We start from the raw sequence: 17,305 nt of genomic DNA on the forward strand, positions 1-17,305 counted from the left end.
TCAAGAGGCGCCTGGATGAAGAGCTGCGAGATCTGGCTTAGTGCTTGTGGTAGCAGTGCTGATGAGAAGATGGTTGGACTGGACGATCTTACAGGTCATTTCCAACCTTGTGGTTCTGTGATTCTATGTCTCAACCCTTCTGCTCATGAGGAAGCTCCTTAGAGGTCCCATTATGGATGGAGACACGGCAGCACAGAGCCTGGCTCAGCCATGCCTGGACATTGCGCTCCAGCCTGAATCCCAGCACCTCCCTGCCCCTCTGCTGCCTCCGCAGAACAGACATCCACCTGTAGAAGCTGGGTGCTGTGTATCTGGGGAAAGGCTAGGCTGGGAAAACACGCACCTGCCTCACACACAGAGACCTTTGCAGCAGAGGTTAAACCATCTGTCCACTGGAGGAGGCCGGGAAACGGGGCCATTCTGGCACTGTACCCAAGGATGAGACAATTTTGGAGGTCCAGATGCGTACCCAGCAGCCCCCAGCCCCGCATCCATCCTCCTGCAGGACAAGCAGGATGTGCTGCAGGCAGCTCTGAGCCACACCATACACCCCCACCTCCTGTGCCGCCATCACCTCTGGCCACCCACCATCCATGCTTGCAGCAGGCAGGAGCCAGCAATGGTACCAGGGCTGCAACAGGGCTGCAGAGGAACAGACGAGATGGGAGCCATCTCCCAGAAAGGATGACCCAGGCCCTGACCCTAGAATCAGCTCCTGCTGGAAATATAGATGCTGTCTGGCTCTATACACCAAACAGGACACAGCTGCATGCAGCTCTGCCTGGAGCAGGGGCAGCCATCTGCCCTGCCCCACCATCCCACAGCAAGGATGCCTGCCTTGGCCACAGCTGCGCTGCAGCAGCAAGGTCCGCGTAAGCAGCTGTAAATGTGGCACTGTGCTGCTGCGTGCAGTGTCGTGCTGCTGCAGGACCTCCTACATCACATCTGCCCTGTGCAGGCCTGGTGCTCAGCAGAGCTGGGTCAGCCCAAGCCCAGAGCTCCAGCATGGCTGCTCACACAGCAGCAGTCCTGCTCTGGTGGGGCTGTGCTCACTGCAAGGTGCCTCCAGCTGACTGCACCCCTTCCTCACGCCATAGCAACGCTCCCATCCTTCCTGCTTCCTTTCTCTGGACCAGAGCAGAGCTCAAAGGAAGAACCTCATCTGCCTCTGCTGCTCCCTCTCTGCTAAGGCCACATCATCCCAGGACACAGCTGGGTAAGCAGCAGGCTGTGCTACACGCAGAGCTGCCCTGTACAATCTCCCCAGCACCCTGTGCTCAGCGCCGTCAGCAAAGCCACAATACTTCACACAGAAGCTGAACAGGAAGGACTCCACGCAGAGGGTGCTCCCCTGGCCAAGAACACACACCAGAGGAGAGGCAGGAGAGCCCACACCCCCCTGCTCCTCTCCTGAAAGCTACCAGGGGTGGTGCAGCCGCTGTTCCTGGACAGAGGAGCTCCAGGGAGGGCCCACGGAACAGCAGGGGGGAGAAGCAGGCTCCAGGTACGGAAATAAATCGATATATTAGTGTGTACAAAACATGCTGCTTCCTCTGTACAGTGCCCCAGCTGGGCGCAGGCTCCCCACAGGGAGTTCACACATATATAAATAAGGCCCAGACGGCTGCAAACAGTATTTACAGACCGCGGGGAGCTGAGCGCCTGCTCTGGGGCCAGCCCCACCAAGACCAGCTGCTCCGCCCGGCCCGCGGGATCCTCCCTCCCAGCCTGCGTCGGCCGGCTTCATTTCAGGTCCACATCGAAGTCCAGCACCAGCAGCTTGGTCTCCTCTGTCCCGTTGCGGCTGCCCACCGCACACACCAGCTTGGTGTTGGAAGCTCGGATGCGCCACACCACGCCGCCGCTGCCCCCGCTCTCCAGTGCCACCAGGTTGCGCACAAATTCGCCCGTCTTGAGGTCCCAGAGCTTGACAGTACCGTCATCCGAGCTGGTCACCACGAACTTGGAGCTGAACTGCAGGCAGGTCACGGCGCTCTGGTGCTTGCTGGGCCCTGGGGGGCAGAAGGACCCGTCAGTCCTCCCGTGCGCCCAGCTGAGCCCCAGGTTGCCAGCTGCTCGGCATCCATCCCGCCCCGCTGTGCCGGGTGGGCAGGAACACGGCGACCCTGCCCCAGCATCCCTCCCACCCGCACTCACCCTGCAGCGTTTGCAGGCACTGGCCCGTCTTGATGTCCCAGATCTTTACTGTGGAGTCAGCGTTGCCGGACACAAGGATGTTGTCACGCAGCTCCATGCCACTTGTAAGTGATTGGTGCCCCATGAGGGTGTGTAAGCAGTTCCCACTTTCTACATCCCACACTCGAATGGATGTGTCCAGGGAGCCGCTCACGATGTGCGTCCCATCAAACTGCCAGAGAGACACGGGTCAGCGGGGCTGAAACAGGAGGGTGCTTTCTCATAGAGTCACAAAATATCCCGGCACCGCAGCCAGCAGTGGGCTCAGGTGGCACCCATGGCCCAGCAGGGTGCCTCAGCAGCACCTTCCCCCCACGGAGCAGCACGGCTTGCGCGTTCCTTCGGCACACACGGAGGGGTCGGACGGAAGGGCAGAAAGCATCTTACACAAAACACTTGCTGAGCACGTGTGCCCATGCAGCACAGAGACGCCTCTTCTAAGTGTCAGAACAGGCAGGTTTGCGTCCCTGCAGCGGGCAGGTGAGGGGAAGGGGCCGGGCTCTCACCTGCAGAGAGTAGACGCGGTTGGTGTGCCCCTGCAGCGTGTGAGTGCAGCTCTCGCTCTCGGGGTCCCACACTTTCACTGTGTAGTCGTACGCACCGCTCACCACCTTGTGCCCATCGTACTGCACGCAGCGCACGGCAGCCACGTGCCCCATCAACACGTGTAGACACTGCCCGGTCTCAATGTCCCAGAGGCGCAGAGTGGCATCCCGTGAGCCACTCACAACCCTGGGAGCAAAGCAGTCTGTGTCAGCTGCAGACCTCCCCCAGCTCAGGTATACCCAGGCACACCAGTTTTCCTGGGGCAGCCAGCTCACCTCCCCCCCAGGAAGCCTCTTTCAACACAGCAACCAGCCCAGGCCAGAACTCCTCTGTGCTTTCACCTACCCCAGATCCCACCCCTTGGACTGGCACAGCCCCTAAGAGCTCCTCACCTTCACCTGCCCCATACCACAGTCGGGCCCTGAACACCTTCGCTCCCGTACCTGTTCCCATGCAGGTGCATGCAGCGCACTGTGGATGTGTGCCCATACAGTGTGTGCACACATTCACCCGTGTCTGCGTTCCACACTTTGAGCGTGCGGTCCGTAGAGCCGCTGATGACGATGCTGTCCCTCATCTGGGAGGACCAGACCCCCCCTGTGTGGCCAACGAGAGTCTGCACGCACTGCAAAGAACAATGAGATGTGAGACCTTCATTTGGGAAAGGCTGAACAACATTGCGAGAGGGGACAGCAAAGCAGGGGACTTGCTCTGGGCAGGGGCTGGTAAGGCTCCTCAGGTCAGCGAGCCATCTCCCCGCAAACTCAAGTTCCCACCAAAGTTCTCCCAGAATGATTGCTTGCTGTTCTAAAACTAGTTGGGTTTCTTGCCCTTGTCTTCGAAAGACGGTCCATATTTGCTGACCACCAGTGAAAAAGCACGCAGCCAGCTCCTGATCATTTGTCACCGTCCCAACACTGATTGCTACCACGAGACGCCTCTCCCCACCGCTCCTGCAGTCCCAGGATCTGTCAGCACCTCTCCCCAGCTGCACCTTGCCAGACCAGACAAACCCATCAAACCACCACGCCGCCTCTCCTACCTCCACCCACCCCAGCAGTGCAGAGGAGCAGCACGGCTCTCCCAGCAGCAGCAGAGCAGCCCTGTGACGGCTCAGGCCAACCGCTCACCTCCCCAGTGACAGCTGACCACACTTTGAGCGTGTTGTCGTCCGAGCCGCTCACTATCCGGTTGCCACAGAACTGCAGGCAGGTGATGACGTGGTCATCGTGTCCCTTCAGCACCTGAACACAGAAGACCAGGAGCGAGCAGGGAGGTGTGAGTAAGAACAGATGGGCCTTGAGACAGTGGCCACAATGGCCACCTCCCTGCTGGGCAGCAGCTACAGCAGGAGCCGAAGGAGACATGTGGGGGATCCGTGGGGGGATGATGGGCTACAAGGGAATTCCAACACCAGATTGATCCTCCTGACTGTTTAGGCTGCGTGAGCTTTGAGCTCAGAGCTGATGTTCCATCCTAGACCCAATAAGACTGACCACATTTAAGACCACAAGTTCCACCTTCCCTGGTGGCTGATAGTGCACCAGCATCTCTGCACCCACTCCCATCTTCCCAAGCACAGTGTGGCAGCAGGCAGAGGAAGTGGGCAGTGACTGAGCCCCTCGTAGGAGCAGAGCCCCAAGCAGCAGCAGGCAGAGCTGGCTGAGCACAGCGAGGGACGGCTCAGCATGATGGCCAGCCCAGAGCTGTCCTTTGGTGAGGGGACAGTGTAGGACATGTAGGACACGTGTCCTGCTGGCAGGGCCCCACGCAGCTCTGCTCACAGCAGTCGCAGCAATGGGTGCTGGGGCCCCGGCAAGGGCTGTCTGGGACAGCCTGCTGCAGAGGTGCAGACACAGCAGTTTGTACAGCTGCTGTTCCCTGGGTGCTGTGAGGGCACAGGAAAGATCTTGGGGACACCGGGGGTCCAGAGAAAGTCCAGGGATGGAAAGCAGAGAGGTGGAAGTTGTCTCCTGTGGGACTTCCCACAGGGTGACCATACTTTGCTCTCCTTGCTTTGTGGATGGGGACTAGGAGCAGGAAGGAACTTTGGAGAAAAAGATAAAACCAACAGCTAAGTTCTCTACAACACACGATGGGATGCACTGGGGACAAGGTCTGGATGAGCTTCAGAAGGTTTGTATCACTCCCTGGATGCCAAGGTTAGCTACAGCCTTACAACACACACTCAGAGAAGGATGAAGAAGTGAAAGACTCCTCTGGAGTTAAGGGCAACCCTTTTTCCATTGCAGAGCTGCAGCCCTGCACCACCTATTGCAGCCATCCCTGACACCAGCTGTGCTGTGGATCTGCTCTCTGCAGGCAGGGACAGGAGTTGCAGGAAGCTACAAAGGTAGTATTTAAATTAAATACTTACAGGTGAAGGCCTCTGACTTATACCTCCCGAAGGCAGGCCAGACACCTAAAGCTTTTCCTGAAGCAGCTTTCAAATGCTTAGTGCTGATCTCATCCTATTGGTCACAGATATTTTCCTGCTGCTTCCTTCCTGTACCAGCTTCCTACACGTCTAGAATCTGCTTCTCAGCAAACACTGCTGAAGGCACCCACCTTGGGGGCTTTAAGCTCGCCGCTGCGCCAATTCATGTCAATTTTGTGCTGCCGCATGAAGGCGAATTTCCAGGGGCTGTACATGAATCCAGGGCTCAGCAGGCGCCGCTTACGCAGGTTCAGGGGCTCCTCAATGCCTGCGGGAACAAGCAGCAGTCTGACGCAGACTTCCTGGCAATACACAGACTGCTCAGGGCCCCAACCCAGCAGGAGCAAAGATGATGCACAGCAGTGGCAGCTGTGGGTGCTCCACTGCAGATCCCAGCCACAGCGTGCCACGTGCTGGAGAGACCTTTACCTTCCTCACGGCATTTCTCTCTCCAAAGCAGGTTATCTTCAGCCAACACCCTCCAGTAGCGGCAGGTCTGGGCAGCGCGGAGCAGATCCCGAGGCTCCAGGAACGAGAGGACATAGAGAGCCAGCTGCAGGACCAGAAGCCAGGTCACGACGACAGGGCAGGCTCCCACGGTTGGTAACCAGCACACAGCATCGGGCCAGCCTGGCTCCTGCCTCGACTCACCTCCTTGGGCAGCAGTGAAATGAAGTCTCTCTGAAACTGTGGTTCGATGACCTGCATCATGTACTTGATCTGGGAGGGCTCGCAGCGATCAATGAGCTCATCCAGAGCCAGCAGCTTCTCTGGGCCGCTCCAGCGCTGAGGACAGGGACACCAGTGACACTGCCTGCACGCACAGCAGCCCTCGCAGGCTCCCCTGCAGCTGCGCAGTGCCTCCGTCCAACCCGCCCCAGCAGTGACACCAACCACCACGGGAGCAAGTGGGCTGCTGGTGAGCACAGCCTCTGGAGCTGGCCAGGGCCGCAGCACAGAGAGGAGCACAGAGATGGGGCCGGGAACTCCACTAGCCATGTACGATGGGACGCCGGTGCTGTACAATGGCTGACAAAGCAATGCCACCTTGGAAAAAAAGGCAGACTGCCCAGTGGGAACAAGAGGTGGACCACTTCTGTACTCCTTGAGCTAAGGGCAAAACCTTGCTGAAACTCCGCTGCAGGACCCAGAAGCCCTGCCTGCAGCAGGTGGCACTACACAGACTCATTAGACAGGCCTCGGCTCCCCCACACCTGCCCTTCAGACCCACAGCTCCCTGGTGCCCTGGGAGACAAAGCTTTGGCCAGGACCCGTGCCTACCTGGAAGGTGCGCAGCCAGTCCTGCAGCTCAGGAGGAGGAGCAACAGAGGGGATGCGGCGGCGCCGGGCCTGGCCAGCTTTGGCGTTGCGCAGATCCCCAAAGGTGGTGGTGGGACTGGGCATGCAGGGACCCAGAGTCCTGCATCACAGCCAGGGAGAGACCAAAGCAAAGCTGAGATGTCCCAGTGCTACCTGACCACAGAGCACAAACAACTCCCAGAACACCAGAGCCCCTATGACATGAACCATGAGCCCCCGCAGGCTCACCCCTCCTCCTCATCACTTCCACACGGACCACAGCTGCACACGCAGTCCCACAGCCACGCACACGCAGCCCCTTTACACCAAGCTGCTCTATGTAAGAACAGAACTGCAGACAGGCTGAGGCTGGAGACACCTCTGGAGGTCCCCAGGTCCAAGCCCCCCACCCAGAGCTGCCTGACCAAGACCAAATCTAGGCAGCTTCCAGAGACCCCCAAGTAGGAGAGTCCACCCCCCCAGGAGGACTCCTGAACGAAACCCAGGGGCTGCATGGGACCAGTGAAAGGAGGCCCTTCCGCTCCCCAGGTCAGCTCGCCACGCACAGCACTCATCTTACCTGCCGTACTCTGAGCCCTTGCACAGCTTTTTGCCAGGAGACAGCGCTCTGCCATCCAGGCCATTCTCTGACTTCCGCTTCATCTGCAAGACAACGGCGAGGTGAAACAGGGTGGAGCATTCTGTGCACATTCTGGGTCACCGACCTTCTGCCAAGAGCACGAGAAGAGCAGAGCCAGCCTAGCCTGTCTTCCAAGACTGTGTTCATGCTGAGGACCTGCAGGGGAAGCTGAAGGCCATCTGAACTCTGGAGCAGGCAGAGGAGTTCACTTCTGAAGGGGTTTAACAGAACTTGTCTTTCTGAGGGGAATATGAGGCTTGACGGGGAAAGGTCAGCAGACAAAGTACACAGGGACAAAAGCAGCAGCTGAGAAAATGCCTGCTTAGCCTTTAGGCACAGTCCAACAAAGAGCAGGCAGTCCTGCAGCCAGGCCAGGAGCTCAGAATCACAGAATGGCCAGGGTTGGAAGGGACCTCAAGGACCATGAATCTCCAACCCCCTGCCAATGCAGGGCCACCAACCTCCCCATTTAATACCAGACCAGGCTGCCCAGGGCCCCATCCAATCTGGCCTTGAACACCTCCAGGGATGGGGCAGCACTCCACGTTGTGCCTGACAACTGCAAGCAAAGCCGTGCTGGGATGTGCAGCAGTCCATACTCCAACACGGCTGCATCAGCAGGAATCAGAATCCTTCCAACTCCACACAAACAGCACAGAATTCACAGTAAGCACAGGCGGAGAGGGGGACGACTTGTGGTGCTAACAGACGCGAGAAAGCCAGCAAGGGCCACTCCATCCCAGGCAGGAGCAGGGCTCCTTCTCCTCAACACTTAGTGCAGACACCATCCGCAGCCCTGCGTCCAAGCTGGCCTCTGCCTGGCCCCCACAGAACCCCATTCCCTGAGAGCAGCTCTGGCACCATCACAAAGGGACCCCAGCACGGAGCAGGGCACGGCAGTGCCTGGATAAGCTGGGGCAGTGCCCCTGAAGTCCACCATCAGACCCGAGCTGCTCCGCAGCCCCAGGGCACATCCCAGAGGTTCCCAAGGCGATGCCAGGCAAGTACCCCCCACCTGCAGCAGCACCTCAGCACGGTGCTGTGGCACGCAGCAGGATCCAAAGGCACCAGCTGCAGTTAGATCACAGCGGTGCACCCGTGCCAGCTCCTGAGTGGCAGCTTTCCCACAGACGAGCCTCGTTCCCCCATCACTTCCCCAGGTACCACGCTCACACACAGCTCACACACAGCTCACACACAGCTCACACACAGCTCACACACAGCTCACACACAGCTCACACACAGCTCACACACAGCCCCTCCACCCCAACGCCAGCAGTGCTACCTTGGGCCGCACGTGGCGGAGGAAGCCGCTGTCCTCTGTCCGCTGCAGGTAGTCTATCCAGCGCTCGCCTATGGTGTAGTAGAAGTAAACGTTGCTGCCATCTTCCCCCTCCTCACTGCAGCAGCTCCCTTCCTCCTCTTCCGTCTCCTCCTCCTCCTCTGGCTCTCCGCAGGCCGTGGCGCTGACCGGTTCCTGTTCCTCCTGCCCCTCGGAGCCATTGGCCTCCAGCCCCGATTCCACGCTCCTCTTCCCGGCACACTCCAGCTCCCAGGGCCCTGACACATCTTCCTCCTCAGCCACTACCTACAGGACAAAGACGCGGGGTGAGGTCTGCTGGCCCTGGGGCAGTCCCTGGGGTCTCAGTGGTGGCACATAGGGGCAGCTGACCAGAACAGGGGCCCAGGAAGGGAGTGGTGAGCAGGGCAGAGCTGAAGATGGGAAGAGCAGAGCAGACGGCAGAGCCAACGTGCTTCCCCAGGTCACAGGCAGCCACGGCCCAGCAAGGTGTGGAGGCAGGAAGCTTCCAGCCCAAAAGGAGGGCACAGCTGCCACACGGCCAAACGACGTGGCCGAGAAGCAGATGCAAACACTGCAGGAGCAGCAAGGCACCACGCGCCACTGAACTCACCTGCGCCGGCTCCACTCTGCACAGCCAGCCCCTTCCTACTGCAGCTGGGAGCAGCGTTCTGCATGACAGAGCACAAGGCAGAGCTGCTGCACACGGGGGCTGCCCTGCCTGGCTGGGAAGTGCAGGCTGCACTGTCATCAGCCTTCGCTGCAGCGCGAGCAGCACCACACCAAGGTCGTGGCCCTCCACCAACACAACCCGGGGCTGCATCACTGGAAGGTGTGCACTGCATCCCCCTTTACCACCTGCACCTCCCCCAAAAAAGCAGCACTGAGAAAAACATCGCAAACACAAAAAAGCAAAAGCATTCAGTAACCTTTCAGAAGCAGCAGAACAACGTCCTTGTGCCACAGGAGGAGGAGGAACTGTTTTCCAGTGCACCAAGAACAGACCTCACCCAGCAAACCAGGGTTGTTTGCACCGGTCTCAGACAATGGATCGTACAAGCAGATCACTGGCCCACAACCACCATTTCAAATAAAGTTTGGCACACAGGAGGAACTGCAAAGGTCAGGAGGGTGTGAAAATAAAGCCAGAATTGAGGAAAGCAGAAGGCTGAGGCTGTACAGAGCTGGACAAGTGGTACCAGAGGGGCTGATTCCATTGGTAAGAGATAGCAGGGACATGCTTTGCACCAGCTGAGCGGGCTTTGAAAATCCACCATTTCAAATAAAGTTGATTTTACTCCTTGGAGAGTTACATCTGGTTAACAAAAGTGATTACATAAATGGCGTAGATGAGACACAGCCACAGAGGAGCAGGGCACAACCTTCTGACCCAGCACTGGCACACCACAGCCTGGGAAGGGCTGCGCAGTGAGACAGGCTGCATCAGGGCAGCCAGCACTGCTGGCCAAGTCTCAGAAGGTGCCTGTCACTGGGAAACCTCACCGCCTGCCGATGGACCTTGTGCAGGCCCAGAAGAGGGGGGAGAAACCACAACACAGTATCTGTTTTGCTCATAATAGGGAAGTAAATGATGTTTTTCTGACGATATTTTGAGATCGACATCTCATAGGAAGCAAGGAAACTCATCCAGGGATCTGAGTCACCTGGTATGCTGGGCTCACTCACAGACATCCCAGCACACCCAGAGGCAGCACTCTCCATCTAAAGACAGGAAGAGCCGGACCAACAGGGCACCAGGGGCTGCACAGCCCAGAAAGCAGCATCTGATGAGGACTGGGGGGGCACTTGGCACAAACTTCAGGCTCAAAAGTCCAAGCAGACAAGAAGTGCAAGCAGGGAAGCAACATTACCCCTAAGCTGCTCTACACACCCGAGTTATGCAACGTTCAATCCATGCTTTAAAACAAAACGCTTTAAACACGAAGGTGTTGGTCAACCTTTCTCAGAAATGACTCAAAGGTGAAGAAAATATCTCGGAAGAGGAGCAGAAAAGAAATGAGGAGACGGTTTGGTTACAGCACAAAAACTTACTTGTGGAAGGAAAATCCTTGGCGCTTTAAGAGGCTCCTACCAGGCACTGCAGCATTCAGTGCAGCGAGGACTGGGCTTATTCACGTTAGGGAACAAAGCCCTGGCTCCCCACAGCAGGGGCAGGCTGCCCACCTCTCAGCAGGGCACAGGGCAATGCCAGGCAGTGCCCAGAGCAGGCTGGAGCCACCCCAACCCTGCCTGGATCCACCTCTCTGGGAGGCAGTGCTGAGCCCCAGCTGCTCCAGTATTCAGAGCTGGGGCTCAGGGTGGGGTGCTGAGACCACGCCGCTGGGGCAGCACCAGGGAGCCCCGAGCCATCGGCAACATTTCCAGGCACACAAACACCTTCCAGCAGCCCCTCCACGTCCAGGCAGTAAGTCTGAGGGCTTAACTGGGCAGAGCCTTCCTGCCTCCTGGGGAGCTTCCTCGCCCCACGAGGACCGGCAGCAGGAAGATGTGCTTCCTGAAGCCCCCAGCACCAGGCAGGCAGCACGCTGGTTGCTGCTCATGCAGACAAGAGCAAGAGGGCAAAGACCTCGGACAGGGATGGACTCCGGCCCCTCCAGCTGCCAGCCTAGAGGAAGAGCTGCTGTCCACACCCAGTTCTGGCCTCTTATGATGAACAATTAGTGGAACTCAACAACTGTCTGCAGGAGGCTGCCAATGGAGAGCTGCTCCGGGGCAGGGGAGGCAGCTGTAAGCTCTGCGTGTTTCCGGAGTCAGAGCATTGCTTCCATGGGGACCGTGGGACAGATGCATCCAGCAGAGCAGCTCCAGCAGGATGCACTCAGGGACCACTGCTCATTCCACCAGAACAGCGCAGTGGGGGCCACAAAATCTCCACTGCTGGGATGCTCCCAAGGCCCCCTGCTGCCTCGAAGGGCACTACAACAGGCCGCTCAGCAGCTCAGAGGGCGAAGCCTCCTTGTCACAGTGGCCAAAGCAGGTGCGTCTCCTGACCGGTGAATCTCCCTGCGCCTGCACCAACCTCTTCCCAGCTCCTGCACTGCTGCAGGCAGGATCCCCTCCCCACCGCACAGGAAGGTCACTTTCTTTCTTTTCCTACCTGAGGCACAGGAGCTTTGCTGTCCCCCAGCAGAGCAGGGCTCACCCTGACAGCTTCCTCACTGCTCGGCCGCCTTCTGCAGGTCATGCGCTGACTGTTCAGCTCCAGGATGCGGGTGGTGATGCCTTTGACATGGAGAAGGTCATCGAGAGAGTTGAAGCCCTTCAGTTCCTGCAAGAGGAGAAGTGAGACTGAACACAGAGCTCAGACACCCAGGGATCAGCTCCAGGCAGGACCAGGCTTACCAATGCCTTTGTCCTGCTGCCTCCTGGCAGGCGATCCCAGACCCACCAGCTTTTATTTCATTCACAGCCACAGCTCCCTTTGCTACTTTGGGGCGCGTGGGGAAGGAGCTGGGCTGCTACGATGGAGTGCTGCCTTTGTATTTCACGTCATTACTACCAACCCATTAGAGGGACAGAATGGTTTCTGTCAGATGATGCTTCTCCCAGGCCTACTGTTTCCACAAACTCTCCCTGTCCTGAGCAGCAGTGACAATATGGCACAGACTCACAGGAAAGGTAACAGAATCATTGAATTATTAAAGTTGGAAAAGACCACTAAGATCACCTACCCAACCATCACCCCATCACCTCCATACCCACCACACCACGTCCCTCAGCACCTGGGAAGAACCAACAAAAAGCACCTTCTGACCTTCTGGGGTGTGCTGGGTACGTCTCAAACACTTGCAGAGCAATGCCATGACAACCAGAGGCGGTTATGAGGGAAGTACTGCATTTCATTGCCTCGTGGGACAGTCCTGCTTCACTGACAACCAGCACACCTTTCCCAACATAAGGTTTCGATACAAACTTATTTTTCACAAACTTGTTACTGTGAGCTCATTTGTTTACCCTCGCTGGTGCCCTACAGCCTTTTCTAGCAGGTGGCCCAAAAGCAAACGACAGCAGCTCAGGACGGGGAACGACGTCCTCCAGCACCGATGCCAACACTGAAGTGCATTTGCTGGCCCACACGGCCAAACTCCAACAGCTGGAAACATCCCCGACCTCCTGCTGTACACTCACGGTGCCCATCGCCCAGCACAACCCCCACCCAACTCCTGCCCAGCTTTCTGCTGCCCACCATCGCACCCTTCACAGCCTCCACGCCATTTCTGCCACAAAGCAGAAGGCTCTCAAAGCACCCGGGATGGGAGCAGGATTGCAGCGGCTGACGCAGCCATCGGGGCAAAGCAAAGCTCCCACCACGCTCTCAGCCTCGCCGCGTGCTCTCACGACACCTTTCCTCCTTCCCCCCAGCACACAGCGTTATCCCAAAGCGCTGTTCAAACGACAGCCCTCCTTCCTACGAATCCGCCTCGCCCTGTTCCCATACCCTCAGCTCTTTTGTTTCAAGGGCTGCTTCTCTTCCACCCCCACACTGTTTACACTCCTGCTGTATTTATAGCCGCTGACCCTGCATTCTCAGCTCCTCAGTTCCAGGCCAAAAAAAGCCAAGCTCCTCCAGCCTCCTCCTACCAGCCCAGCCTTCCGCCTCCCGGTTCCTCCCACCTCGCCGCTCGCGGGGTCCCGGCAGGGATGCCGCGTTCCGGCAGCGACCCCGCGGGCGCTTTCAGCCGCAAACGCCGTTCACCTCCCCGCCGAGCTGCCGCGTCCCGCACGCACGCGTCCCTTCCTCGGGGCCGCCACGGAGGCGGCTCAGCCACGTCGGGACCGACCGCCGCGCGCAGGCACCGCTCCCGCTCCCGCCCCGCCCCGTCATCGCCGGGCGACGGCCCGGCCCGGCCCAGGCAGCACCGGCTCCCTGGTAGCACCGCGACGGCGCTTCCCCGTCCCCGAGCCGCCGCTCAGGCTCAGCCCCGACACGGAGCCGGACGGGCCGGGGCCGCTCCGCGCCGACGGGAAGAGCGGAGCCGGCGGGCGGGGAGCGCGGCGCGAGGCCCCACGGAGGTGGCACGGCCCGGACCCCGCGTTTCCCCCCCCGCCCCGAGGCCGAAGGCGGCGGCCCGGTCCCGTCGCGGCCCCTCCTCTCCCGCGGCCCGGAGCCGCACCTCTCTCTTCCGCACGATGCCGCGGGCGCGGCGCCGCCCGATGCCGCTGAGCGCTCCTTCCAGCTCGGCCACCCCGGCGCGGTTGATGTCGAGCTTCCCCCCGCCGGGGCCCGGCCCCGGCCCCGGCCCCGACATCGCGGCGCTGCCCGCCGCCCAACAGGCCCGCCCGCACTGCGCAGGCGCGGCCCCGCCCGCCCCGCCCACGCGCGCCAGCGAGGCGGTGCGACTGCACGGAAACGGCCGTTTATTGACAACCGCGCGTGCGCACCGACGGCGCCCGGCGCCGCGCCCCGCCCGCGAAGAGCCCCGCCTCCGTCCGCGCCCGGGAGTCCCGCCCGCCGCTCGGCGCGGGCCGTGCCGGAGAATCCCCCGTCGGCTCCGCTCGTACAAACGGGCCGGAAGCTCCGCCCCTCGCCGACGCCGCGCCGGAAGTTCCCTTCTTCGCCGACTGCCGGAAATGCCGCCCCGCGGCTGCTCCGGAAGTCCCGCCCTCAGCCCCGCCCCTCGCCGGGGCCGTACCGGAAGCTCCGCCGCTCAGCGCCGTTTGTACAGGCAGGGCAGCAGCCGCAGTCCCGCGCAGGGCCGACGTCGCGGCGGCCCCGCCTTGGTGAACTCCAGGAGGTAGAAGAAGGCGCTGGACAGGTCCTGCGGGCCGCGGGGGCAGCGCGAGTCGGCCCGGCCGTCCCGGCCCCGCGGCCCCTGCGTTCTCCCACCCCAAGTCCGGCTCCTCCCCGTCCCATCCCAGCCCCTCATTCCCCAGCTCTGCCCTGTGGCATCTGCGCGCCCCAACCCTAAAACGCCGACCGCGGCTTCCCCAGGCCCGCATCCCAGCGTGCCCCGCTCCTCCCAGTCCCACACTCGCGGCCCGTGGCTGCCTCCCTACCCCGTCCCGGCCTCCTATTCCCCGCCTTCCCTACACGGTCGCTTCCCAGGGCATCGCGCTCCAGACCGTGTGCTCCAGGGACCCTTGAAGACCCACCTTGTTGACGCTCTTGAAGCCCAGCTGAGCCATTCCATTCATGAAGGCTCGGAGGTCCTCGAAGCGGCTGGCAACCTCGGCCACCATCAGGGTACCGCTGCAGGGACAGCACGGCATTGAGGGGTCCCAGTGCACGCACTGCCCAGCGCTCCCTTGCTGCCTGGCACACAGCCCTGCCTACCCCTGCTTCAGCACGCGGTTGGCTTCCTCTAGGATCTCCTGCAGGTTGGTGCCCATCAGCGCCAAGCAGAAAACTGCGATGTCCACCGATTCATCTGCCAACGGCACCTGCAGAGCAAACAGACTGAATGGGGCCTGTCCCCGCCCTTGGCATTCCCTTGACTCTGAGATTCAGCTGAGCACCTTCTCAGAGAGGGGGGCCACAAATAGCAGGACCCCACATTCAGAACATACAAGCATGGAATTCTCATTGACTTCCAGCAGGTGCTCTCAACCATCCTCTTCTGCTCCCCACGTGATGCCCATCCCATATCCTGCTACCTGACAGGCAGCCTCAAGCACACAGCCACCCTATGGATCTCCAGGAATTACAGAATCCCAGGAAAGCAGGGGTTGGAAGGGACCCCTGGAGATCTCTCCACTTTAACCCCCCATAATGCAAGTTCTCTACAGCAGGCGGCACAGGAAAGCATGCCAGTGGATTTGAGTATTTTCAAAGAAGGAGATATTCCTTCTGCGCAGCTTGTGCCAGAGCTCTGGCACCCTCGCAGTTAGTAAGTTCTTTCTCATGTTCAGATGGAACCCCCAGGTTACAGTTTTTGTCCATTGTCCCTTGTTCTGTCGCCAGGCAGCACATGGATGCACTCTGTCACTATCAGTACAACAACAGTGCGGCTCTGCAGCTCCTCTCTGACCACACACAGCCCACCTGCCCTCCAAGGAGCACACCTGGCTCCTTGGTGCACCAGTCACAGCACAGCCCCTTACCTCAGCCATGTCGCAGACGGTGACAAGCGGGCTGAGCGGCACCAGGTCGAAGCAGTGCACCTTATTCCGGACACTGCTGGCAATCTTGCAGTCCCCGCACCCAAAATCTGCCACGACCAGCGAGGCTGACCTGCAGGGGCACAGAGCTGGTAACGCTGTACCCCCTTCATGCCCCCCAGCACCACTCCTCTATGCTCTCCCCATCTGCAGTGCTGCATCCAGGTCTGGGGCCCTCAGTATAAGAAAGACAGGGGGAGCTGTTGGAGAGAGTCCAGAGGAGTCACAAAGATGATCAGAGGGCTGGAGCAGGTCTCCTATGAGGAAAGGTTGAGGGAGCTGGGCTTGTTCAGCCTGGAGAAGAGAAGCTGCAAGGTGACCTCAGTGCAGCCTGCAGGACCTAAAGGGAGCCTACAGACAGGAGGGGAGTCAGCTCTTGGAAAGGGGAGATAACAGCAGGACAGGGGAATGGTTGGAAGGTGAGGGAGGGCAGATGGAGGTTGGATGTCAGGGGGAAGTTGTTTGCTGTGAGAGTGGGGAGGTGCTGGAACAGCTGCCCAGAGAGGCTGTGGATCCCCGTCCATCCCTGGAGGTGTTCAAGGCCAGGTTGGATGGGGCCCTGGGCAGCCTGGGCTGCTGTGAGATGTGGAGGTTGGTGGCCCTGCCTGTGGTGGGGGGCTGGAGCTTCATGAGGTCCCTCCAACCCAACCATCCTATGGCTCTGTGATGCTGCTCACCGCTGCCGCAGCCGCTGGATGATGTGATCCACGGGGTTCTGTGGCCAGCGCCCCACCTGCTGTGCAAAGCCGCGGTGGTAGATCTGGAACGCCTCGGGGTCGCTCTGGAAAAGCTGAACGGCGTCGCGGCTGCTGCCGGTGTAGAGCCGCTCGTTGATGTACCGGAACCGCGCCGCCAGCAGCCGCTCCTCCATGCGCGCCCGCAGCGCCGCCGACCGCCCGGTGGGTGCCGCGGCCGGATCAGCGGGTTCCGGCGCCGCCTGCCCGGTACCGCCACCTCCGCCCGCGTTCTTCTCCGCTTTCAACTTCTCCTGCCGCCGTTTGTTCTTCTGTTTGTTCCGCCACTGCTTTCGAGTGAGCCGCGGCGCCGCGGCCGCCGAATCCCCCACCGCGGGCTCCGCGTTCCGCCGCGGCGGCTCCGGGACACCCGGGGGCAGCTCAGCCCCGGCCCCAGCGGCGCCGTCCCCGTCCCGGGGTCGCCGCCCCTCCGCGGCCGCCTCCGCCGCGGTTCGGTCCCTCGCGGTCCTCGCGCGTTTCCTGGGCCGCTTTCGAGTCGCTTCCCCGGCCCCCACCGGAGCCGCGCCCGCCGCCTGCAGCCGCCGCAGGGTGGCCGCGAGGCGCTGCCGCCGCTTCCGCTCCACCGCGGCGGAGACCTGCAGGGAGCGGAGCGGCGTCACTCCCACGGCGGGGCCCGGCCCGGTCCGCCCCCTCGAGCCCCTCTCCCCTTACCGGCGGCTGAGAGCCTTTGGCATCACCGCGAAGCTCCGGCACGGCCCGTGGCAGCGCGAGGCCGTCCGCGCCCTCGTTCCACTCCTCCTCCTCGAACATCGCGGCGCTCGGAACGGAGCGGAGCGGAGCGGACCGACCCAGCGCCCCGCGCCCCCACGTGCACCGGCGGCCGGAGCAGCCCCGGCCACGCGAGGTTAGCGCGCCCCCTGCAGTGCGGAGGGTGAACTGCGGCGCTCGGGTAGCGCCGCCCGTAACTCCTCGCGCCCCGCCCCGCCCGGTTCGCCCCCTCCCTCCGTCCGGTACCCCGCCCAGGTACGCGCTGTGCCGTGCCCGCCCCGCCCCGCCCCGCCCCGCCCCGCCCC

The 17,305-nt window shown here is 60.9% G+C and overlaps 2 protein-coding genes across 3 annotated transcripts; both read right to left on the reverse strand.

Moving 5' to 3' along the window:
* Positions 1 to 1,505: 1,505 nt before the first annotated feature.
* LOC100545101 (F-box/WD repeat-containing protein 7-like) lies at positions 1,506 to 13,951 on the reverse strand. Of its 2 annotated transcripts, none has more exons than XM_085216743.1 (13): positions 13,554 to 13,951; positions 11,537 to 11,707; positions 8,404 to 8,706; positions 7,059 to 7,141; positions 6,461 to 6,599; positions 5,831 to 5,965; positions 5,609 to 5,732; positions 5,311 to 5,447; positions 3,873 to 3,986; positions 3,186 to 3,367; positions 2,703 to 2,928; positions 2,158 to 2,368; positions 1,506 to 2,012 (listed from the first exon to the last, which is right to left on the reverse strand). In XM_085216743.1, the coding sequence occupies exons 1-13, from the start codon at positions 13,686 to 13,688 to the stop codon at positions 1,744 to 1,746; spliced, it is 2,229 nt and encodes a 742-aa protein (XP_085072869.1). In that variant the 5' UTR covers positions 13,689 to 13,951; the 3' UTR covers positions 1,506 to 1,743. The 2 variants fall into 2 exon arrangements, with proteins under 2 accessions (XP_085072869.1, XP_085072870.1); XM_085216744.1 differs by lacking the exon at positions 13,554 to 13,951 and adding an exon at positions 11,782 to 12,794 and having other exon boundaries at positions 8,401 to 8,706.
* On the reverse strand, positions 13,942 to 17,305 carry RRP8 (ribosomal RNA processing 8). The gene is made up of 6 exons (XM_085216734.1): positions 16,944 to 17,305; positions 16,215 to 16,867; positions 15,481 to 15,610; positions 14,714 to 14,820; positions 14,533 to 14,629; positions 13,942 to 14,198 (listed from the first exon to the last, which is right to left on the reverse strand). The coding sequence occupies exons 1-6, from the start codon at positions 17,040 to 17,042 to the stop codon at positions 14,088 to 14,090; spliced, it is 1,197 nt and encodes a 398-aa protein (XP_085072860.1). The 5' UTR covers positions 17,043 to 17,305; the 3' UTR covers positions 13,942 to 14,087.

The sequence above is a fragment of the Meleagris gallopavo genome, chromosome 1 (genome assembly GCF_905368555.1).
Source record: "Meleagris gallopavo chromosome 1, MGAL_WU_HG_1.1, whole genome shotgun sequence".
Taxonomy (NCBI): domain Eukaryota; kingdom Metazoa; phylum Chordata; class Aves; order Galliformes; family Phasianidae; genus Meleagris; species Meleagris gallopavo.

Bases quoted from the DNA above. Each gene is read 5' to 3' on its own strand.
- LOC100545101 (XM_085216743.1), bottom strand. From the start codon at position 13,688: ATGTCGGGGCCGGGGCCGGGGCCGGGCCCCGGCGGGGGGAAGCTCGAC. The intron at 5,966-6,460 runs GTAGGCACGGGT...CCCTGTCCTCAG, and splicing joins ACTGGCTGCGCACCTTCCAG to CGCTGGAGCGGCCCAGAGAA. The intron at 3,368-3,872 runs GTGAGCGGTTGG...TGTTCTTTGCAG, and splicing joins GGTCAGCTGTCACTGGGGAG to TGCGTGCAGACTCTCGTTGG.
- RRP8 (XM_085216734.1), bottom strand. From the start codon at position 17,042: ATGTTCGAGGAGGAGGAGTGGAACGAGGGCGCGGACGGCCTCGCGCTG. The intron at 15,611-16,214 runs GTGAGCAGCATC...GTGCCCCTGCAG, and splicing joins ATCCAGCGGCTGCGGCAGCG to GTCAGCCTCGCTGGTCGTGG. The intron at 14,821-15,480 runs GTAAGGGGCTGT...TTTGCTCTGCAG, and splicing joins CCGTCTGCGACATGGCTGAG to GTGCCGTTGGCAGATGAATC.